General features: G+C 34.4%; 1 protein-coding gene across 1 annotated transcript in view; it reads left to right on the plus strand.

The window, feature by feature from the left end:
• PDS5B (PDS5 cohesin associated factor B) overlaps positions 1–25,611 on the plus strand; it is a 195,916-nt gene that overhangs the window by 76,235 nt on the left and 94,070 nt on the right. Inside the window, exons 3-10 of the mRNA XM_060129154.1 lie at positions 813–1,016; positions 3,985–4,071; positions 4,180–4,277; positions 4,919–5,045; positions 11,568–11,648; positions 16,351–16,491; positions 18,678–18,793; positions 22,327–22,421. Coding sequence (XP_059985137.1) covers positions 813–1,016; positions 3,985–4,071; positions 4,180–4,277; positions 4,919–5,045; positions 11,568–11,648; positions 16,351–16,491; positions 18,678–18,793; positions 22,327–22,421 — 949 coding nt within the window. The remainder of the gene's footprint in view (positions 1–812; positions 1,017–3,984; positions 4,072–4,179; positions 4,278–4,918; positions 5,046–11,567; positions 11,649–16,350; positions 16,492–18,677; positions 18,794–22,326; positions 22,422–25,611) is intronic.

Here is a 25,611-nt window from a genome sequence, read left to right on the forward strand (position 1 = left end):
AGTACAGACTGAGGCTTCCTTGTGACTGCTGATACTAAAATTAGAGAAAGCTCTTCACAGAATTCAAACTATATGATTTTTCACCATTGTAGTTTCCATCCCACTTCTTTTATGTAAATGTTTGCTTTCTTCTACTCACTCCATACATGCCATTGAGTCCTACTAATGAATTGTCCATCTCATATTGTCTTTAACTGTGGTACAAGAAATATTTAATTGGATGCTACAGTAGTTACTTCATGGTAGCTTTTTAATGTTTAGGGATTCATCTTTGTCATCCGTTCTTGAATCTGTTTATATATTCTTTTTTAGCTCAGTGTTGTAAAAGTGAGACTAGAAGTACTATGTTAAGCTACTTTTAAACTTTTAAAATCTGGTTAGCAGGTGTGATGGGTAAATGAAAAGTATTTTATTTAGTCTTTTTTTTTTGTGGTACGCGGGCCTCTCACTGCTGTGGCCTCTCCCGTTGCGGAGCACAGGCTCCGGACGCGCAGGCTCAGTGGCCATGGCTCACGGGCCGCTCCGCGGCATGTGGGATCCTCCCGGACCGGGGCACGAACCCGTGTCCCCTGCATCGGCAGGCGGACTCTCAACCACTGCGCCACCAGGGAAGCCCTATTTAGTCTTTTAAAGAAAAGTTGTATTTGCCCTATAGTTCAGAAAGGTCTTGTTCTCTCAGATAGATACTTTTAGGGGAAACATGAAAGTGTATTTATTGGAAGTTAACCTTTGTAATTAATATGGCTTTTATTTCAAATAAATATATTTTTACATGGAGGATTTCATTATTTGATTATTTTGTTTTTATATAGATGGTTGTGAAAACTTTCATGGATATGGATCAGGACTCTGAAGAAGAAAAGGAGCTCTATTTAAACCTAGCTTTACATCTTGCTTCAGATTTTTTCCTCAAGCATCCTGATAAAGATGTTCGATTACTGGTAGCCTGCTGCCTTGCTGATATTTTTAGGATTTATGCTCCTGAAGCTCCTTACACATCCCCTGATAAATTAAAGGCAAGTACTGATTAAAAGAACTGCCAAGATTGACTGATACTTTATCTTTCTGTCTAAAATGGGAATTAAAGTATTTCGATTATTTCTTTAGATTCTTTGACATTAGCTGCAGCAGTCTTTTGTTAAACTATTGTACTTCTGTTTTCTGTAGAATTTCCTACCCCCCATTAGTATTTAATTTTGTAAAACAATTTCTGATCTTCAGAATAAGAAGTTGATTAGTAAAGTGTTTTCTATACTTTTTTTTTTTTTGGCCATGCCACACAGCTTATGGCATCTGAGTTCCCTGATCAGGGACTGAACCTGGGCCACAGTAGTGAAAGTGCCGAGTCTTAACCACTGGCCCGCTAGGGAATTCCCTATACTTTTTATATTATGTCATCATTAGTGGTATTTCAGTATCAGTTGGGGACACTTGCTTTTCCTTTTTAAAAATTCATATTGAAGACCATGTTCATTATTTAAAACACAGTATCTAGTGTAAGTCTGAATTTATAATATATGAATCCTAATTCACTTAATGTAAGGTGTGATGTGAATTGTTTTGAAGAAAATACAATGAACAAAATTTTAATGAAAGGTAGAAAGCACACTTAGTACTTGGTTATGGTAGTTGTAAGTAAAGGCATGTGAATGAAATAATTTTTAAAAGATGAGAAAAGAAGGAGAATAGCATGATTAATCCAGTGGGTAGAAAGCATGAAAATAAGTAGAGCTGTGCAAAAATTTATTGAATGAGGCAAGTTATAAGAAAATTAGAAAAGCCAACAATAATAAAAGATAATTGTGGAAACTGTTGGTTAGGAAATGAGTCCCTAGGAAGATTACCCAGTATGGAACAAAAAGACAATTTAGGTTTATTTCATTTAACAAATATTGATGTTAGTTATTATATGTCAGGAACTGGGTTTACCTTGGTGAAAAACAACCCAGACTCGGTTCTTGAACTCAGGGAGTTGCTTCTTAAAAACTGGAGTGAGGAACCTGCTCATTTGATCAAGTCAGCCAAGACTCCAGTAAGGAATGCCCAAACTGCCGTGGACACGCTTGTTTCATATATCTTAGGATGGGGGAGGTAGGGGACAATATTTGTCATCTACAAGTAAAATTGAATTGTAAGATTTGAGAATGGTGAGAGACTTAAAGTAGATAATATGAGCTGGCCTGTGGAGTTGTGTACCCAGATGTATATCCTGATTTCTAATTGTGAACCTTTAATTTGAGGTACTTAATTGGTTTAAGGAGTAATTGTATTTGGTTGACTGTGGGCTGTGGCTCGTCCTCACTAGATGTTTTGTTGGCATTCTCATGAAGAGGGAAGTCTAACTTAAGAGTGCTGCTACATGATTTCTTCTACCTCTCTTGTGGATTTCTCAGTTTGCGTTATCAGTGATCTGTCTCAAGGCTTTGGGGTAATGAAAGTCCTCCCAAAAGAATAGCTACAAATCTTTTCTATTAATAATAGGACAGTTTTTGAGAAGAATATTGAAGAGGTATGATTAAATTAGAGTTTTTAGAATCTAGCTTAAAATTTTTAAGTATTTTATTTTTTCTGGTCAGTTTTTTTTTAAATTTAATTTAATTTATTTATTTATATACAGCAGATTCTCATTAGTTACCCATTTTATACATATCAGTGTATATATATCAATCTCAATCTTCCAGTTCATCCCACCACCCCTCTTCCCCCCACCCGCTTTCCCCCTCTGGTCAATTTTTTTGGCTCTTATTTTAAATGCCACTTTTTTCTTTTATTGGGGTAGTATTAAAAATTATTTGAGGGTGTTTCTGAATACTTACAGAATAGTTTTCACTCTGTTTTGGTTAGTATCAAGTTTGTATTTTTGTCTACAGTAGTAATAATAGAAAATTGTGACACTTTGATCCTTACCTTTCCACTGTCAGTTTGTTATTGTCATCAGAAAACCCTTTTTATATACCCAGCTTCATGTTTAGGTCAGTGCTTGTTAGAGAGATGATCAATGAATATTGTCTTTCCATCTCCAGGTAGATTCAGTACAGCAGTTGTTCTCTCTTAGTCGAACCAGAAAGGGTTCGTTCATGGAGGACATATTTTATGCAGTACTACTAACAAAGTAACTGTACCTTTTTTTAAAGTAACCATTTTTGAAGGATGTACTTGTGATAGTATTTTTCTTGAAAAGCTACTCAGTAATCTGCATATCCTATTTCTTCCCTTTTAAGAAATGCTTGTTTATCGTTTTACTTATGAGGGAAACATCTTTTTCTTTTTGATTGATTAACATGCTTCCTTTGTAGAATTAGCTTTAATAATTTTAACCTTTTCCAAATTTTTCAAAAACTATCGTCATAAAAATTTGACTCAAAGTGATATTGAACTTATTTTTACCCAGGTATAAAGGGGTGTGCAGTAAAAAACCGAAAGCAAGAGATGGGGATAGATTGATAAATGGTAGGGGAGAACAAGTAGTTATAATGACAAGGTAGGAAGCTTGACGAGTTAACTTCTGTGGGTCTTTTTAAAACTTCTAAGCTTCTGCAATCTATTGTCTTCTCACTTGGTGATTTTATTTTGGAATTTCAAGTTTCCTAAACCATGTTCTTGCTATATAATTACCATATATAGTGCTATTCCAGCAAACCTGATCAGTTCAGCTCTCAGTCATCGCAACCTGTTTGTTTTAATGACAGCATAAATTTTAGTTTACTCCATTTTCAGGTCTGTTTTTTTTTAACCTACAGTAAGGTGTTTTTCTTTCTCTACTTTAAGATCATAGTAAATGATTTACCGTTTTCCTTTAAAGGGCAGTAAGATATTTGGTGTTTTCATGATGATGCACATTTAAAAAATTCCAGCCAAGTAGAATTTTTTTAAACTGGTTCTTTACAATTTATCATGATAGATACACATGAGTGCTGAATTATCTTTAGGAATTTAGTGGATATTTTCATAATCTAAACAAAACTTTGTCTTTTTTTTTTAAAGGATATATTTATGTTTATAACAAGGCAGTTGAAGGGGCTAGAGGATACAAAGAGCCCACAATTCAATAGGTATTTTTATTTACTTGAGGTAAGCAATATATTCTATCTTGAGATGACATTTTAAACTGGGTTTTGTGCTTGTATATTTTTACTAATTAAAATTTTACCCTTTTCCTTTTTTATGTCTTATTTTTAGAACATTGCTTGGGTCAAGTCATATAACATATGCTTTGAGTTGGAAGACAGCAATGAAATTTTTACCCAATTATACAGAACATTATTTTCAGTTATAAAGTAAGTTTACTTTACAAAGAATATAATCTTTTTTTAAATGTAAAGAATTTTTAACTTACAGGTGAATCTGCATAAACTGTTAACTATGATGAATATTGGAAGGCTAAGAGTTATAACTTAAGAACTCATTAACATAATTTTTATAGATGTTTGGACAGTGAATACAGCTTAATTCTGTACTGTAGAGAATAATATAAGAGTGGCATAAGGTAATCTATAGCCAATATAAAATTTATTTTGGCTTATGTTATTTTCTTTTATTTAAATCACATATTACTGACTCCTTAATTCATGTGAATAGTTGAGTTCTTTGTGTATTCCTTAAATTTACTAGAATTAACTTCCGCAAAGTAGTTTGATTTTCTGAATTTAAGGCAAAACTAAAGTTGCATTTGATTTAATTACTTTTGATTGTGAGACTGGTAAAAATTAGGAAAAAGTAATCCTGGAAATGTAATTTAAAAAATATTTTGGATGCTATTGTAAGATTTGGAAGAGAGGGAAGCTTTAAATGAATATGTAGAATTTGATTTAATTAATACCTGAGTATCAGTTTAAAATAAAGTGTAATGTTCTATGTTATGATTAAATCTTATAAATTTCAGATACACTTTAAATGAAATATCAATTTTGAATTTCAGCAATGGCCACAATCAGAAAGTTCATATGCATATGGTGGATCTCATGAGTTCTATTATTTGTGAAGGTGATACAGTATCTCAGGAGCTTTTGGATACAGTTTTGGTAAATCTGGTACCTGCCCATAAGGTAAGTAGCAATATATATTGAAATGTATCGAAAGCTTGTTAATATTAGGGTCCAGAATTTGCTTACGTTTAAAATGCAATTTATCCTGCTTTATAGTTTTGGAGACTTTTATTTTATTATTACTATTTTTTTTTCCGGTACGCGGGCCTCTCACTGTTGTGGCCTCTCCCGTTGCGGAGCACAGGCTCCGGATGTGCAAGCTCAGCGGCCATGGCTCACGGGCCCAGCCGCTCCGCAGCACGTGGGATCCTCCCGGACCGGGGCACGAACCCGTGTCCCCTGCATCGGCAGGCGGACTCTCAACCACTGCGCCACCAGGGAAGCCCTGGAAACTTTTATTGATTAATATTAATGTACATCACTTGTGTTTAATAAAACATGATACACTTATTAGTCACTAATTAAATGAAGAAATAACAGAGTTAGTACATGTGATAAAGTATCTGTAATAACTCAGTTTTGTATAGGATTATGTTTCAAGGAACACAAATAAGGCCTTAGGTAAAAGACAGTGATGGTGTAGATGGCGGGGAGGGGTGAAATTAAAAGGGAAGTCTTGGGCTTCCCTGGTGGCGCAGTGGTTGAGAGTCCGCCTGCCGATGCAGGGGACACGGGTTCGTGCCCTGGTCCGGGAAGATCCCACATGCCGTGGAGCGGCTGGGCCCGTGAGCCATGGCCGCTGAGCCTGCACGTCCGGAGCCTGTGCTTCTCAACGGGAGAGGCCACAACAGTGAGAGGCCTGCATACTGCAAAAAAAACACACAAAGAAAGGGGAAGTCTTTACTAACTTGGAGAAAAGGATATGTTGATGACACAAGTATTTCTTGCCTGGGTGATATTAATCAAGTTGTGTGGGTGTTGTGTGTGTTTTTGTATGTTTCGTTCTTTGAAAATGACTAACACTCTAGTAAGCAGTTGGAAATATGGTTCTGTGATTCACCAGTATAAAGGTCTCTGCAAAATTAAGACCTTTCTGGAAAGATATAACTTAAATTTATAGCTACACAGCATTCACAAATATAATGCTTCATTAAAAATGACCTCATAATCCAAAATTTCCAAACTTTTAAGAAGTCCATCAATACTGAAAATCAGACACTAAGTAAAAATTCAGATAATATATTTATTAGATAAAAACATTAAATACCTGTAAAAGGATTAAAGATAACAGTTTTATGTTTTAATCTCTAGAAGCATAAGAGTTAAAAAGTATGATAGCTAGACATCTGAAAGGAGAAGAAGCTATGGTTAGGAAAAGTAGAAATGAAAAATGTTCATAGACATCAAAATATTTTTTGGATTATAAAAGATATTTAGAGAACTAGGAGGTAGAGCTGAGGAAATTGTACAGATACAGTGAGGTAAAGTTAAGGAAAACATAAACGATAGGATGAAAAGGTCCAGTATATTTAAAAGTGATGCAGAACACTGACTAAGAATGGAGAAGAGATGATATTCAAGTAGATATTTGCTTAAAATTTTCTAGAACTGACGAAAAGCGTAAATTTATGAGTTAGGTAACAAAAGTGTCATGAACAGAATAAATAAAAATAAATCCCAGTGTAGGCATATCTTGGAGAATTTGTAGAATGACAAAATAGAAATAATCTATAAAGCATCCAGAGGGAAAAGACATAGCCCTTAACAAGGAATAAACATTAAACTGATTGCTGACTTCTCAGTAGCAAGGATAGATGCCAGAACATAATGGACCTATATTTCCAAAGTACTGAGATAAAATAACTGTATATGCTGGCACACAGTTGCTATCCAATTTGAGTGAAATTAAGACATTAAATATACAACTTGTCAATAGATCCTTCCTGAAAGAACTACTATTTGAGTACTTCAGAATAATGGCAATTGAACTTGAAAGAAGTGAAATGTAAGAAGTATTGGTGAACAATGAAATGCTCTAAATAAGAACTGATGTATAAAACAAAAACAGTAGCAATAATAATTATAATGATTAATTAAAGGGATTTAAACAAAATGGTCCTAAACCACTGGATAAAAATAACGTGTAAGATTGAATGGCCTAATAAAGTCAAAGAGTGATATGATCTTGCTGATGATTAGGAGTACAGAGCTATTGATTTACTTTGAACTTTATTATTTTTTTAAAATTAATTTATTTTTGGCTGTGTTGGGTCTTCATTGCTGTGTGCGGCCTTTCTCTAGTTGCGGTGAGCGGGGGCTACTCTTCATTGCAGTGCGTGGGCTTCTCACTGTGGTGGCTTCTCGTTGCGGAGCATGGGCTCTAGGTGCGCGGTCTTCAGTAGTTGTCACACGTGGGCTCAGTAGTTGTGGCTCACGGGCTCTAGAGCGCAGGCACAGTAGTTGTGGCGCATGGGCTTATTTGCTCCGCGGCATGTGGGATCTTCCCGGACCAGGGCTCGAACCCATGTCCCCTGCATTGGCAGGCAGATTCTTAACCACTGTGCCACCAGGCAAGTCCCTGACAGGTGGGTTCTTAACCACTATGCCACCAGGGAAGCCCTACTTTGAACTTTAAATGAAGTATTCATGTTAAAATTTTAAGGATTACAATGCAAGGAAGAATTACAATAAATGTAAATGGCCCAAATTTACTACTTCAGGTTGTCAGATTAGATTAAAAATAATTCAACTGGTCATTGTTAATAAGAGATAACAAAAATACTGTCACAAAAAGGTTGTCACTAAAAGGATGGAGAAAAGATTTGCCGTGCCAGGCACATAATAACTGAAGGAAAACTGAAATAACTTGTATTGATTTTAGATGTTATAGTCTTTACCCGGTAAAGAAGGGAGTTATACAATGATAAGTTTTAGTTCTCAGGAAGATGCCTAAACTTGTATTCACATAGGCTCAAAATATATAAAGCATACATTGGAAGAATTATAAGGAGAAACAAACTCACAATTTGGTGGGCCATTTTAATACATTTCCAGTTGATTATAAGTCAAATAGACCAACAGTTCTTGAGGATTTTAAAACAAAAAACTAACAAGCCTCTAGCATTCATAATTAATCTGTCAAAAGAGTAAATCATGATGGCAGTTATAAGAAATTTAGAAATAATAATTAAAATGATACATATTAAAACCTGTGGGATTCAACTTAAATGTTGTTTTAATCTAACTTTAGTTTTTTTTTTTTTTTTTTTGCGGTATGCGGGCCTCTCACTGTTGTGGCCTCTCCTGTTGCGGAGCACAGGCTCTGGATGCACAGGCTCAGCGGCCATGGCTCACGGGCCCAGCCGCTCCGCGGCATGTGGGATCTTCCCGGACCGGGGCACAAACCCGCGTCCCCCGCATCGGCAGGCGGACTCTCAACCACTGCACCACCAGGGAAGCCCTAATCTAACTTTATAGTTAAAGTGTCCAGTTCAAGAAATTATAAAAGTATCGTTAGAATATACAGTCAGTCCAAGAAAGTAAACCATGAAGAACAGAAATGAATGAAATAGAAAACACAGTGACATTTCAGAAAAACCTAAAGTTGGTAATTCAAAAAGTATATTAAATAGGCATACCCTTGGCAGTTTGAATCAGAAAAAGGGAGATGGTATTAATATACAATTTTAGAATGAAATGAGGAACAGCAGGCATTAAAAAGATCAAAAAACAATTCCATGAACAGTATTTTATGCTAACATATTTGGAGTTGGACAAAACAAATTTCTAGAAAATAAAACTTGCCAATTTTTCTCAAGAGAGAAAATCTTGAACAACCTTTAACCAATAAAAGAAATTTAATTGGTTTTAAAAACTATATCCATAAAACAAACAAAAATATTTCCTCCTAAACAACGATGACAGTAATAATAGCAACAGCAGCAGAACTCAAACCAAGTATGAAGGAATTTAAACACATCACCAGGAGATTTCTTTTAATCATTTAAGTGCCGTATAATCATGATATTCAGCAAACTTTTTCAGATTATAGAAGAGGAAGGCATGCTCCACAGTTCACATTATGAGCAGAATATAGTCTTCATAGGGAAAACTAGAGAAAACCAAGTTCAAGAAAGGAGGATAATAGGCTAATTTAATTTATAATACATTCATGTAAATCCAATATAAAATAATAGTGGACACTATCCAGAATGATATAAAGTAATATTGGTAATGAGCAAATTGGCTAAATTTTAGGAATTCAAAGATGGATTAACATTAAAAATTATTTGTGGAAATTAACAGAACAAAGAGAAAAAATAGTCAATAGATGTATAAGAAAACCATTTGATAAAATTCAGTATAACTTATGATAAAAAATATTATTAGCATATTTGAAATAGAAAGGAACTTCCTTAAATTGATAAGGTTATGTATGATAACTGCACTTAATGGTGAAATGCTGAAGGATTTTCTTTGAAGTTAGGAACATTGTCAAGATGTCACTTCTACTCAGGAAAAAGTCAAGTATGCTATTTCGAATCGGCATTAAACTAGAAGCCTTAAGTTAGTGGAGTAAAACAAGAGAAAAGATAAAAGGATTAGAAAGAAGAGACAAAACTGAAATTATTTGCAGATGTTATGACTGCCTGTGCAGAAAACACAAAACAATGTACAGATTAGTTTCTGAACAAATAAGAAAATTCTGCAAAGTTGCTAGATATAAGATCAATATATAAAAATCTGTCAGTATAATTTCAAAAAATTTTTATTTGTATCTTTAACAAAGACTTGAGCTACTTCCAAATTTATTAACAATGTGCATGACCTTAATGTTCAAAGTTATTACAGTTGTTGTTGAAGTGTAAGAGACGACTTAAATATGTTGCATGATTTGTTATAATTGTTTATGCGATGGGAAGCTCAGTATCACAATAATTTCATTCCTCTGCATACTAATAGATAACCTAATCAAAATAGAAATTGTGAATGTGTATTGCGTGTGTATATGTGCATGTGTGTGTAGTTTGACAAATTGGTTTTTGAAGAATAAGAAAGTGGGGACTTATCTTACCTGGTGTTAAGACATTATTTCCATATGTCTCTTTGACTGTAATCAGGCAGTAATAGACAAAGGGACATATGGAAGTAATGGAAAATTTACAAATGGTACATGGTTGTATAGAAACTTGAGAGTGTGAGTATTACAGGGAAGTCATTGGAGGGAATAATGGACTTGAATATCCATATGGAAAATAATATAAGATTCTTATTTCACACCATGCATAAAAATAAATTACGGGCAGAATAAAGATCTAAATCTGAAAAGCAAATCTTTGAAATTTTATTTGAAAATATAAAACAACAAATTAACCTCAATATAGAAAAGAATTTAAAAAATATAGAGAGTGCACAAGCCAAATAGGAAAAGATTAATATATTTGGTTATATTAAAATGAAAACTTTTGTATGTCCTGAGATACCATAAGCATTGTAAAAACATAGGTATAGGCTCTAAGATATGTTGTGCATGTAATTGGCAAATGTTTAGTGTATAGAGAAACTCTACAAATAAGAACAAGACAAAACAGCTCATTTGAAAAATGGCAAAGGTAGTATTTATAGAAAATTATTTCTTACATGCACAAGGAGGCATGTATCAATACAAGACAGCTTAATGTCTATGAATAGGAGAATGAGTAAATAAGCTGTAGCATATTATATATGAAAATACTAAACAGCAGTTAGATATTAATGAAATGATACAATACAAAGCGTCAATGCGGATAAATCTAAAAATACGCTGAATGTGAGTTTCAGGATATATACAATTTTCCTGCTGTCTGTAATATGTTTGAACTGGAGTAGTGATTCCATTTCAGATCTTTGGTCATGATTCTTTCCATCATCAAAATCTCTTAGAAACATATGTTCTTAAGGTATTGTTTCTTGTACTTTTTTTCTTTTCATACTTGACTATGTTTCTTTGGGTTTTTTTTGGCAGTGCTGCATGGCTTGTGGTTTCTTAGTTCCTTGACCAGGGCTCAAACCCGGGGCCCCGGCAGTGAGAACGCTGAGTCCTAATCACTGGACGGCCAGGGGATTCCCTTGTTATGTTTCTTATATCCTTGGGCTTCCCTATGCTCTGAGATGTGCTTCGGGAAAATCTGCTTTCCCATAGCTGCCCCAAACTCTTTTGTCTTCAGCCACCTGAGGATTCCCCATTTCTGCCCGCACTAGGACCCAGTTCATTCTCTTATGATGTTTTGGTTCTTTTGGTCTTGGAGTGAAATAGCCTGTATTTGTACTCAGCTGAACTGATTTGACTTTACAACTAGCTTTACAGTGACTCAGTATCTCCTTTTCTGTCTAATAAACATTTATTGACCTTTTCTATGTGGTTTACCTTATGCTGTGAATAAGATATGAAGAGAATATAATTATCCTTGCTTGGAAGGGATCTTAAGATCTACTAGATCAGTTAGTCAGGAGAAAAGTGACTTTGCCATCGCCCTTTTATTCGAATTGAATCTTAAACAGTTTTCTCATTCATTGATTTAACAGTAGCTTTTTGAATACAGGTAATATTTCCTTTTTCATATTTAGTGGTGTATAATATAGATACTGTTTTTTTTCCTTCAGAATTTAAACAAGCAAGCATATGATTTGGCAAAGGCTTTACTGAAGAGGACAGCTCAAGCTATTGAACCATATATTACCAATGTAAGTTTTACTTGTCCAATTGGTTGTCAGAAAGATTAGCCAAAATTTTAAACACTGCTAGAAGCAGAATTTCGGCAAGTGATACATACTTTAACATTTCGTATTGTTTTAATAATTAAGTGTATTTTCTTTCTCCTTATTTAAAATTATTATTGGTTAATACTTTCTAGAAAATTAGCTCTCATATTTGTTCATTCATTTCTCTCTTTCAAATTGCCTAGGAACTAAAACAGTTTTTATTTTGGTTAGCAAGATATACTGTTTCTGTTCTTGGAAATGGAGTTAAATGTAATTAGATAAATCTTATGGAACTTATCATTATTCAGAGAAGTTGCTTACAGCTTTTTGGAAATTAAATTGATTTGTATAAGAAGAAGATATGAACTAGTATCAAGACATAAAAATTGAAGGCAAGTATGAATAACAGCGGTGTGGTGAAAGTTGCCTATCTTGGTCTCCCTGGGGTAGATTCCATATAAATCTACCTTTTCTGAGAAGGGGGAAGAATTGCAATGAAATGAGCCCTTTCATTATCATCTCAAATCTACTTATTTATGGTTAACGATCTTCTATTTATTTTCAGAAGAAATGTATTTTATCTGATAGATTCACTGATAGAAACTTATTATAAGTTTTAATCTTTCCCCCATAGTTCTGTTGAGTTGCACAACTCTAGGTGGCACCATTCACATTGTTTTCCATGTGAATGGTACCTACTGGAACAAATCTAGAATGCAGTCTTGATGTTGGCCTCTGGAATTGTGTAGCTGGTCTGTCTCTCCACCTGCTTTCCAGTTTTACCCACATCTAAACATGTAAATCTGTCTTCTTGAAAAAAGTGAGAAAGAAAGCCTTTTATAATTACTTATGTACTTAATTTTCCTGAAGTTTATTGGAGAATTTTTCTTGAAGAAATACAAAATTTAGTATATAAAAATACATCATGAAAAGATGTACTTTGAAAATTAACATACTTTATGGAACAGTACTATGGTAAATTCCAGTTTTTGTTACTGGCTTATGACCTTAAATAGTTGTGAGCACATGATGATTTGGAAAAATGTATTTAATTTGTAAAGAAATTGTTTTGGAGGGTGGACTTTCAGAATCTGCAGAATTAAATTGTGTAACCTGTCTTAATAGCTCCAGTCAGATTGCCAGGGAATTCTAAATATTGATTTCTGCAAGTTTTGTGAGTCTTGGGTATTGGCTGCAGTAAATTGGTTAGATTGAGTGGATTGAGTTCTTTCTGTTATGACATAATGGCACTTGAAATCTGTAGAACCAGATTTAAGCATTCTGTTATTAAGTGCCCCTTCCCTTTTCCTTTGCTTCAAGTGCCTGTGAATGAGTGTTTCTGCGGCCATTAGATACACTTAGGTGAGCTCCTCCTGGTGGTCATTTATTTAAGTTGATATTGCTGAGCCAGATGTTTTTTAGGGGAACACTTACCTTTTTCTGATGCCTTTTTCTGGCATAAAAATAAGAAATTAACACTATACTACGTTGATATATTTTCTAGGATTGGGAAAATAAATATTTGATAGGGTAATAAAAGAGAAAAAATCAAGATAGAATGAGGTGATTAGGTTCATTATACTATTCTCTCAACATCTGTGTATGTCTGAAAGTATTTATAATAAAAATTAAAAGAAAGATAGAAGGATGAAGGAAATACTTTTAGCATTCCCAGGTAAATCAAGGTAAAAACATTTCACTGTCACTTAAACCTCATGTTAATTTCCTGCCTTACCTACAGAAATAGACAGCCCCATCCATACTTGGTTATGTCTTTATCAGAAGCTGGGGCTGGGGGCAAGAGGCAAAGGATTAGTAGAATAGTCTGAGCACACTTTCAGTTATATATTTATTTATTCCCATTACTTTGTCATTATTTTCTTATCTCTCTCTGTTTTCCCTATTTTCTTGTCCCTTGACTTATTTGAGAGTTAGCTAAGAAGTCATTAAGAATTGCTTTTGTTTTCCTCCTCTTCTCCCTTATAAATCTACAGTTACATGTAAAATACTTTATGGTGAGCTTAATTCCTTGTGGGATTTTAGTACAGTGTAAAACTCATTCTCAGCCTTTTTGCATTTGTACATGTAATAGCCATTATTCATATATCTTCCTAGTAGAGAATTAGCAAGCAGAAATAGAGGTAGGATGTCAAGGTAATAATAACCCCACTTCTATCTCTTTTTTACTTGTGTCTTTTTTCAGTCTCATGCATATAGACACATTCAAGTTTCCTCTTTATATACAATGTTGTTTACATATATAGAACTTAAGAAGTCACTGTGGCGTTATAGATTACTTTTTTTTTTTTTTTGCGGTGTGCGGGCCTCTCACTGTTGTGGCCTCTCCCGTTGCGGAGCACAGGCTCCGGACGCGCAGGCTCAGTGGCCATGGCTCACGGGCCCAGCCGCTCTGCGGCATGTGGGATCTTCCCGGACCGGGGCACAAACCCGTGTCCCCTGCATCGGCAGGTGGACTTTCAACCACTGCGCCACCAGGGAAGCCCTAGATTACTTTTTAAAATAAATTTTTTTGTAACTTGACAACTCATGAAACTAAAGTGTGTGTGTGTGTGTGTCTATATATATATATATATATATATATATATATAGAGAGAGAGAGAGAGAGAGAGAGAGAGAGACACACACACACATATATATATATATATATAAAAAAGGTACAACAGTATCAAATCGAAAAGTATATAGTGACAATTCAAAAAATATCCTACATGGATCACTTCTTGGTAATGTTGTTATTTTTTACCAGATCTTTTTAATCACAAGTTTTAGGGGATAGCACAAAAGTATTTTGTTGGATTGAAAAAATGTATCAAGCTTGTCTTGATGTAGGTAAAATTTGGTTAATTTGCTTAATCTCACTTAGCCTTAGTTATTGGAGTTAATAATGCTTGGGTTGATGGTAGAGAATGTGTTAACTGATGTGAAAGCACTTTTGTAATTAAAATTGATCATTTAAATCTAAGGTAGAATTTCTTATCGACCTTTAACTTACTCCTCTTACTCTTTTCATTAGGAGGCAGTTGTTATAATTTAATTTGTTATGTGAAAATTAGTTACCATTTGTAAGTAAAAGACTAATGTTTTTTGGTAGGAAATACTTTATTCAAATCTATATCTGCTTCTTCACTGAATTGCATACCCTCAGGAAGGTTGTTTCACCTATAGTTGTATTATAGTACCTGTTACATATCATTCATTCATTTATTGAATCTATTTTGGATACCTCTGTCAGGCAGTGTATCAGGTTCTTGTTATACAGTGAAGACTGATTTGGAGATAGATGGAGATTATAAGTGTCAAATAAATGTTTTTGATGGAATTTGTAGGACGTTACACTGGGTTTTTGTTGTTGTTGTTGTTTTGTTTTTTCCCATTTTCAAATGAGTTTTCCCCAGACTGATAGAAGAAGAGGATGGTTTGATCACCAAGATGGCCAGATTGGAAAGGATTATTTTCTGTTAAGAAAGGTAGATTTATCATTTTTAAACAGGAGAAATTTTTCAAATGGAAACAACGAAGCCACTTTATCTTCAACTTGAATGAGAATTTAACCTTTGGTGTCATGAAATTCTTTTCCCACAAAATTGATGAACATGGAGGACAGACAAGTTATTTTTAAAACCAATAAAGAAAGAATAGTAGAATAGAATTTTTTTCTTTTTATCCCTTCATGGCTAGGTGGTTGGTACAGGTTCATAGATCTAAAAAACTTAAGAACAACACAGGAACTAAAAGTAATCAGAGGAGACATTGAAATGTATAGTCCTGACTGTACTTTCCAGATAGAAAACCTGATTAAGCCAAGTTGTTTATTAACTGTCACAGAAAGAAGAGATCAGGGCAGCTTGTGTGGTGTAAAGAATCCTTAATTCCTTCTTCAAGGAGATAAAAGATACTGTGGAGAATATGTGGGATATGCTCTGGGTTAATTTTTTACATATTTGGAAGACTTTAAATAGAAAGGAACTTGATCATTATGCCATGTATTTTTACCATTTTCAGTAGTAATATGATGAATGAGTGTGCAAACTAGTTAGTGCTGGCTGCTTATAGAAAAAAATTGTTCACATTTGGATTTTCCTTGTGTTTGTATGTGCTTTTAATTGGACTTTAATTAGTGCTATAAACTTTGTATGTATATATACATTATCAGAATATAAAAGAAGACAAAGTATTAGAAAGATATTGTTTTGCCTTGTAAATATAAAATTACGTATTTTAAAAATGGAATTGGTTTCTACTATGAAGGTGTAAGGCTTTGTCTTCCATACTGTTGTCTCCCATACTGCTGTGGTGAACAAAATGTGATCCCTTGCCCTTAAGAAATTTATCTAGTAGAGAAACTAAGACATGTGTACAAATAACTGTAATATAGGATAAAATATGGTAAGTACCATAATGTGGAATAAAGTGTATTTGGTAGGTAGGGTATTTATTGATATGCTAATTGATGAGTCAGTACAAATTGCTTGTCTTTTAATATGTATGAGGTGAATTCCATGTTTTATGTAGCCAGTAGTGATTTCCCACCTTCTTAGAAAATGTTTTAGTATGCCTGTTTTGACTGTATAGAACGATAATGAACTTAATTGAATAATAAAATTTCAGAAAATTCACTTTATCTATGTTGTTTCTATTAATGATAAATTTTCTTTCTCAAAAGTTTTTTAATCAGGTTCTGATGCTTGGGAAAACATCTATCAGCGATTTGTCAGAGCATGTCTTTGACTTAATTTTGGAGCTCTATAATATTGACAGTCATTTGCTGCTCTCAGTTTTACCCCAGCTTGAATTTAAATTGAAGGTAACTATTCTAAAAATAATATGGTTTTATCAACCAGATTAGCAAAGCACATTATTTGTGGATTTTTAATCCTTATAGTGGTTTTAACTGAATGTTACCCATGTGGTGGTATTACTGTTATTTATTTACATGTTTGTGCCTTGCATATTTGTGTATCTCCAGTGCCTGGCATGGTGCCTAGCAGATAAAATCTGATGAATTAATGGTTAGCAGAATGATATTTTCCTTCAGATGTTTTCCAGATAAATTCTGGGTTGTGACTAACTTTTGAGGTCATGGGTATACATCAAACTTTTACATTTTTAAGGCATAGTTTATAGTGGTTCCCAAGACCCCTTGATGTGCCATAAAAATAGTTTAGGATCTGTTATCCACATAGGGTGAAATATTTTCCCTTTATGAATATTATCTTGTACTTGCCTAGCCTATCTTGAAAGCTCCTTTGCTTTTCACATGGCTTTCTGGAATCTTTCGGTAACGTCCTTATTGCCTTGCCATTAAATTATGCCATAAAATTGAGTTTCATTTGCAGATTTGGGGCATGTTTTCTCTTTCAAATTATTACATAAAGATTAAATAAATCTGGTTATAATTAATACTGTTTGATGAACCCCACTGTACCACCCAGAAAAGTTTTTAAATGATTTCTGTGTTGTATTTCTTGTTTCTAAAAATTTGAATTTGTCTCTTTGAAAACTACAAAATAAACAGTTTATGTTGGTAGTGTAAATACCCCCAAAATGCAGCAAATAATTATTCTCATTTTATGCTGGGGCATATTTCTGGTGTATTTCTCAAGTGAAACATTTGATTCACTGGCCTTCCTCTACCCCCTTTTTTCATGTAGTTAGCAATTTTGATGGGCAAAAGGCAGTCATACCTTTAATTATTTGTTGCTTTGATTTTCTCTAATAAAAATATTGAATACTGTAAGAAATACAAAAATAAGAATTATCATCCCTGCTTTCAGCAAATTTAACATCTGTTATGGGAGGAAGAGGAAAAAATCCATATCTAATAAGAGGCCAAATATTATAAGTATCATAAAAGATACAGACAGCATACAATTGAAGCAAAGGAAACAGCATGCAGAATCATATAGAGGTAGGAAGGTGCTGGGTGAATTTGCAGAACACAAAGAATTACAGTTGCATGGTAGCATAAAGTAAGTTTAAATCATTCCTGGCTGCCCATTAGAATCTTCATCTGTGGAGCCTTAATAAACAAACAGATGTCCAGGCATTAACCCAGATCAGAATTTCTGGCAGTGGAGTCCAGACATGAGTTTTTGTTTGTTTGTTTGTTGTTTCTTAAAAGCCTTATAGGTCATTCTAACGTGCAGCCAGGGTTAAAACGTACTTTTTTAGAGGAATAATCAAATAATAGAGATGAGTCGGGTCATATCATGGGGGCTTTAAATGCTGGGCTTTGGCATTGGTTTAAAATTTAAAAGATCTGTACAGTGCCATCCAAGTACCTTGAATATTAGTGCTTTTAACAATCTCTGTCACATTTTGTGTTCAAGTCTAGTATTGTAGCTGGCTCATTCATTTAAATATTGTCATTTGTTGGAGGTACCAAAAGCAGTAATAAAATTTGAGTTCTCATCCCCAGAGTACCCATTTTCTATATAAAGTGGAAACTTTAGTTTTTGCATGTGTAAGGCTTCCTCATGTCGTTGAACTGCATTATGAATCTGGTGTATGTAGATGAACGGACTCTCCTGTTGGGAGATTTAGTGCATATTTATTTCTACAAAGGGCTTAACAAGTACCTTCATACATAAGTCTCTGTTTACTGTAGGACTGGCCTCTATCAGTGTCTATTCTTAAAGACCACGAATAGTTTTTCAAGGGTCCCAAGTAGGTTTGATGCAAGTTAGTTTTTGATTTTGATTTTGAATGGAAACAAGCCTCAGTTGTAGGAGAGGCCACTAAATTTTAATCAGACTTTGGGATGAATTTTCATGTAGGAGAGTACTCCTTTAATGTAATTTGAAATGATTAGAATATTTAAGGTAACATTTAATTTTATGAAAAATATATTAAACATTTTTATGTATAATTTTTCAGCTGAAGTTAATAAAAAGTTTTCTGTGGAATTGGAGATTAAGGGAAATCAGGGGAAAAATTATTCTCAGTATATCTACCTCATGGTTTTAAAGCTGTGGTTGTGTTTTGTTTTAGAGCAATGATAATGAGGAACGCCTTCAAGTTGTTAAACTACTGGCAAAAATGTTTGGGGCAAAGGATTCAGAATTGGCTTCTCAAAACAAACCACTTTGGCAGTGTTACTTGGGCAGGTATATGATTTTGGTGTCCTGTTTAACAGTAATATGTGTTTATATCTACTTACTATTTTAAAACAGCACCCACATTTAAGATTGTTTTCTGAAATCATAAAAATGAGGGGTTTTATATTTTGAAATTCTTGAATGCTGATGGTGATTGGCCATATTTACAGTTTCCCCTTCTTATTTTGTCTTCATTAATTTTTAAAAGATGATACATTTAAAAAACTATCTCACAAAGTATTATAATCATGAAATTGAAGTGTATTGTTACATAGCAGTGATTGATTAATTCCAACCAGAAATACATCATGGTGAGATACAGCCTCTCCACAAAGAAATTATATTTAATTAGATTATTTGGAGACATTGTAAAGATAAAAGGTTATCCATAGAATGAATAAATAAATGATTATGTATATTCCTCCTACTAACCTCCTTTCTACGTTTCTTATGATAATGAGGAAATGATAACCTGGGCTTCTTATATGCTTTTAATGATCCACAAACCTCCTGAAATCGGTTGCAGAATTTTGAATGTGTTTCTATATTTTTTCTGTGAGAGGGGTTTATTTTATTACTTTTCTAAAGATACCCTGACCTTGAATATGTTAAAACCACTTCCAAGTGCCCTGGCTGAAACCTACTTTGACCCTGAGGATAGAGGAGGATTTTTTCTCCCTTTTATAATTATGCTTATAACAAATCATGCAATTAAGTTGTAAATGAACAAGTAAATAGGATTGAGATTCTTACTCTGTTTTCTTTGTATTGAAATATTTGCATTGTCATCACCACTTTTCTTTCCATTTTGTTACCAGAACTATCAATGATTATGATAAAGATAATCTCTTCTGGTCTTGTTTTTCTAATTTGTCAAATCATATAAGCCTTTATATGTTAAGCCCTAAATTCTTACTCTGTTTTCTTATCTCTTATGTAGCTCAATAATAATATTTAACAAGGTGTGTTAAACTAATAAATATTAAACCATTGTCATTTTGAGTGTGATTTCTAGACTTTTTCCCCTTAATTACAATGAGCAAGAGGGCAAAATAGTTTGTTTAATTAAACTGTGCAACTAAAATCAAAATCTGTTTTATTTAATGTGCTAAAACAAATACAGTTTTACATATAGACATTTAATATATCTTTAAATCAGGACTTGGATTAGCCAGACTTTATAGGATTTTAGGAGGAAAAATTCTAATTTAAACTTTTTACCTTTTGATTACATTGTAATTTTTCCTTCTTTTATTAATGACATAAAACTTGCACATTATTACCAATTTTAGGGAGCTAGAGTATTTTTTTAAAGATGTCTTTTAATGGTTATTTGGTACATGTTTAGTTGAGAAAGGTTAAAGTGTATAGGGATTGAGTACTTGGGTTCAGAACACTCAGGAAACTATATGAGACCAGAGACTAGATTTTTTTTTTTTTTTGCGGTACGCGGGCCTCTCACTGTTGTGGCCTCTGCCGTTGCGGAGCACAGGCTCCGGACGCGCAGGCTCAGCGGCCATGGCTCACGGGTGCAGCCGCTCCGTGGCATGTGGGATCTTCCCGGACCGGGGCACGGGAGCACGAACCCGTGGCCCCTGCATCAGCAGGCAGACTCTCAACCACTGCACCACCAGGGAAACCCCAGAGACTAGATTTTATAGACTAGATTTTTTTGAGTGTACTTCATAAAGCAGTTTGTTTCCTGATAATAATCTTTTATGAGTAATTTGTTGCTCCTTCAGAAGACTTTTTTTCTTTTTGATGCTAAATTTTGTTTCTTATGGTATTAGGTGATACAAGATTTGGAGACTTTTTGGTCTTCGAGAATTAAGACATGAAAATGTCAAATGGAAAATTCTTGCTTCACTTTAACGTTCTTGTTGTTACTTAAGATTTAAAAAAAAACCCACTGCTTTGTAGTCCACAATGAACTTATGTGTATAGGCTTTGAACATCAATGGTTTAGAGACAACTAGGCGTCATGTGCTTCCTGGTGGAGGAACACAATGCCATTATCAAGTAGTCTTGCTAAAAAATGAACCTGAATATGATCAAGTCTAGAGACCTGATTCCTAATGTGCAGGATTTAGGAGAGAGGGGAACCTGTTAATTGACATCAGAATGATAAAATTATCAAAATCTAAACTGTGGAAAAACACTACACACACAAACACAAAACAGTTGCTTCACCAGATTACAAAGGAAAAGAAAAAGATAGAGAGGGAAAAAATATGAGTAAAAGATACTTAAATGACTTATCAACGAAAGAGTTTTAACTTTTTAGAGATACATACTAAGGTATTTACATATACATGTAAAAATTTGCTTTGATATTAGTGGAAATAATTATGATAGATAGGAGTAATTTTGGCACAATTTTAGAGTCATATAAAGTAATACAGGGTTTAGTGCAAGATCTACCAAACATTTGTGAATGTTCTGTATTTAAGAAAGAATAATTTGAGGAAAAGCTTTCTTTTCAGTGTGGGATTTAATAATGTATATGTGTATTATGTATACACAATATACTTGCATAAACAGATACATTTGAAATTATAGGGCTTCCCTGGTGGCACAGTGGTTAAGAATCCGCCTGCCAGTGCAGGGGACACAGGTTTGAGCCCTGGTCTGGGAAGATCCTACATGCTGCGGAGAAACTAAGCCATACGCCACAACTACTAAGCCTGTGCTCTAGAGCCTGCGAGCCACAACTACTGAGCTTGCATGCCACAATTACGGAAGCCCGCATGCCTAGAGCCCATCTCCACAACAAGAGAAGGCACCGCAATAAGAAGCCTGCGCTCCACAATGAAGGAGTAGCCCCTGCTCGCCTGAGCTAGAGAAAGTCTGCGCGCAGCAGCAAAGACCCAACACAGCCAAAAATAATAATAAATAAAATAAAATAAATAAATTTATATATAACAAAAAAGAAAGTATACTATTTATAGGAAAAATTTTGTCATTCCAGTTCTTGTATTTGAGCCAAATGTGTACTGTTTAAACATCCTCATTAAAAGTACATAGTTCTCTGGGGCTTCCCTGGTGGCGCAGTGGTTGAGAGTCTGCCTGCTAGTGCAGGGGACATGGGTTCGAGCCCTGGTCTGGGAGGATCCCACGTGCCGCGGAGCAACTGGGCCCGTGGGCCACGGCTGCTGAGCCTGCGCGTCTGGAGCCTGTGCTCCGTGACAGTGAGAAGCCCGCGCACCGCGATGAAGAGCGGCCCCCGCTTGCTCCAACTGGAGAAAGCCCTCGCACAGAAACGAAGACCCAACACAGCCAAAAATAAATAACGTTTAAAAAAAAAAAAAAAAAGTACATAGTTCTCACAGGAGATTGACCTAGTTTAATATAGAGGTTCCAAAGCATTCTTACATACATAGTATATCAAAAACTTTGTTAAAATAGTCTGGTTCTGCTTTGAATTATCCTGTATAAATTGTTTTTTCTTTTAATTAGAGAAATAAATATAAAGTAAGTGCAGGATAAACACTTATCTCTCTCTCTTATTTTAAAGATTACTCTGTGACTTTATATTTTATCAGGTTTAATGATATCCATGTACCAATCCGCCTGGAATGTGTGAAATTTGCTAGCCATTGTCTCATGAACCATCCTGATTTAGCAAAGGACTTAACAGGTACTGTATACCCATAGTGGCAAATATTCCTAGATGCTCTTTGGTGAAAAAAATTGGTTTTATATATAGGAAAAAAAACCTTTTTATTTTTGGTTGTTTTTTGTGATTATTCTCAGTGAAGTCTTCTTGTTTCAGTTCATCATCATGGTGAAGCTACAGTTTTTACCTCCTAGTACCTACATAGGCTAGAAGCACTTACATAAAAAGTAGCATTATCAGAGACAATATTGGTTTCTTAATTTAAGAACAGTTCTACAAGTATTTCAGGCATTTGGATTTGAACAGGTCTTGACTTTGAATAGATTATGGAACTTCAGTCGTCTTTAATATTTTGAGAACTTAGGTGAGAGTCATTAATTTATGAACTAATTTAACCATGCTTAATGGAGGTAACTTTTCTGAAATCTGTATATTGATGAGGTATTTCAGAACTTTGCATTTTTATAGTAATGAGAATACTGTGTATCTGACTGTTGCTGCTCTGTTAAGGTTTTTAAAGTTATGAAATAGTTCAGAGAATACGGATGAATACAGCAGCCACTGTCTTCCTCAGAAATGTTAGCATTTTGATGTATTAGCTTAGGAGTTTAAAAAGAGAAAGTAAATTGTAGATACAGTTGAAATGCTATTCACAACTCCTCTCATTCCTACTTCTGTAGAGGGTAACCTCTCTATTAAATTTGTTGTGCATTCTGTTCATGTTTTTCTATCTATGTCACATGTGTATCTGTACATAAGTTATATATAGTATTCTTATGTGATTTGAAAATTTTATTGAAATAATTTGAATTTGATATAGTTGAACTTATTCCCACTATCTTATTTTGTGTTTTCTATTTTGCATGCCTATTCTTTGCTTCTTTTATTTCTGTTTTTCTTCTCTTCTGCCCAACTGATTAGTTTTCTTCTCATTTTTCCTTTTTTATCCATATGGGCTTGGAAGTTACATTCTCCTTCATGCTTTTACTGCATAGTTGATTAATAAAGTCTGAAATTAATCAGAACACTAGCTTCTTTCTGAGCAATCCAGGACCCTTGAATGGTTTACCCCTGAGCACTACCTTCCCATCTTTCATATTATTGCTTGTTATTATTTAGTTATTTACTCTTTTTAAAATTTTACCAACTTGTACATTTTAAACTGCTTTTTCTGGGAGATATCCTGCTTGGAGAACCCTCTGTCTACCTGCTGACACCTGAACTTGGACTGCTCGCTGTGTGTGAGCTTCTGATTTATAGCATTCATCTTAAGATGATTTGTTCTTCCTCTCTCTTTTGCCTTCCCCCTCTCCTTCCCTTCTTTTCTCCCCCCTTCTGTGTGACACTGAGTGTGTGTGTGCGCGTGCGTGCATGGGTGTGTCTGTGTATGTCTGTCTGTCTCTTCCTTTTCTCTTCCTCCTTCTCTTTTATCCTGGATGTTTCTTTTACTCTGGAGCACCCTTTTCTTGTGTTATGGGTACAGTATTCTCTGAGAATACTAATGATAGTATTTTGGAGTTTTCGTTTTCTTAAAAATGTCTGTTTCACCCACTTGTTTTACCCACTTTTTATTTGCTTTTGTCTGTATTTTCCATGTTAGAGGCTTTCCTCAAACGCTTGGCAATCCATGGCTGTCGGCTTTTATTAAGAGTGGGACTAAATTAAAAGCTGTTCAGAAAGCCCTGAGCGTATGGATGGGATTGTTCACTCTGAACTTCACTGTAGGGTGATCGGGGTGGGTTGTTTGTTGGAAAACCTTTAGTTTAGATACTTTCTCTTTGGCTATTCAGATTCCCCAGAAAAGAGTATCCTACCAGGAGTTTAATTTTAATTGCTTGTGTCTTTGGGACACCAAGTATTATTACTTTATTTTTTATTATAGAGTGATATTTCATTGTATGAATGCACCATAATTTGCTTATATCCATTTTTTTTTCTTTTGATGGATATCTGGGTTGTTTTTCGTCTGGAGTGATTATGATTAAGATTACAGTGAGTATTCTTGTATAAGTGTTTCTGTGGATTTATGTTTTTATTTCTCTTTGGAACTACTTAGGAGTAAAATTGCTGGTCATAGGGTAAATGTATGTTTAACTTTATAAGAAATGACCAAGTTCTTCATAGTAGTTTACTATTTCCCACTTGCACCAGAAATGTTTGAGGGTGCAGTTGTTCAGCATCCTTGCCAGCATTTTGTATGGTCAGTCTTTTTGGTTTTAGCCATTCTCATAGGTCTTGATGTTTGTTGTGATTTTAATTTGCATTCTCCTGATGACTAATGAGATTAGTCATCTTTTTATGTGCATATTGATACATATGTTATTTTATGAAGTATCTGTTTAAATTTTAAACCCATTCTTTTTTAATTGGCTTGTTCGTCTTTTTTTTTTCTTGTTGATTTGTAGTAGTTCTGTACATAGTCTGTATCTTTTTAAAGTATTTTTTCCATAGTCAGAACTTCAGTGCATTGTTTACTCTTGGCTAAATAATAGATATTTTGTTTTTTTATAGCTGTCTGAAATATACTTTAGATGTGAATAATTTCACCAATAACCTTTTTAGTCCTTCTCATTGTTTTGAATGTTTTGCTTTATCAAAGGATAGTGTACAGTTTCATTTTTTATGAAACATTTATCTTGTTATGTATTTCCTAGTCTCTAGCCTCCTGGCACATTTTAATTTTTAGAGTTGGCTAAAAGACAGATTTGAAAAATCTAGGGGTCTAACTATTAATGCAGATATTCAACCACTCCATTCCATGTTTTCAGCTGCTGTCTTCATCTCTGCCTTTCTCATTGCTTGGTGCCTTGAATTTCAGGGTTCTTCTACCCTGGAAATGAGCTTGTCTATGGCTTTTCTTTCCTTTTAGGTTTCATCCTTCTCTTTTGTCTCTGGGCATTTACCAGTCATCCATCTGCCAAAATTTTGGTGAGAAATCTCTTCTGCTATGATCTCTTCTCTTGTTACTTGTCCCTTTTAAAAGACATTTTCTGAGGGTTTCAGGAGTGAGCTGAAATAAATATGTTAAAAACATACATTTATCTTCTTTTCTCCATAGTGTGTTTGTGAGCTTCATCCTGTGCCTTCAGCCAAGTTTTGAGGGACGTAGCCATATTGGGAAGAGTATTGTTAGATGCTGCATCATGCTAACTGTTGAGAATTTCTTCTTTGTCCTGTTTTCTCTTCCTCTGCACAGTTAATATCTATAAGT

Source organism: Lagenorhynchus albirostris, chromosome 18 (genome assembly GCF_949774975.1).
Source record: "Lagenorhynchus albirostris chromosome 18, mLagAlb1.1, whole genome shotgun sequence".
NCBI classification, from domain to species: domain Eukaryota; kingdom Metazoa; phylum Chordata; class Mammalia; order Artiodactyla; family Delphinidae; genus Lagenorhynchus; species Lagenorhynchus albirostris.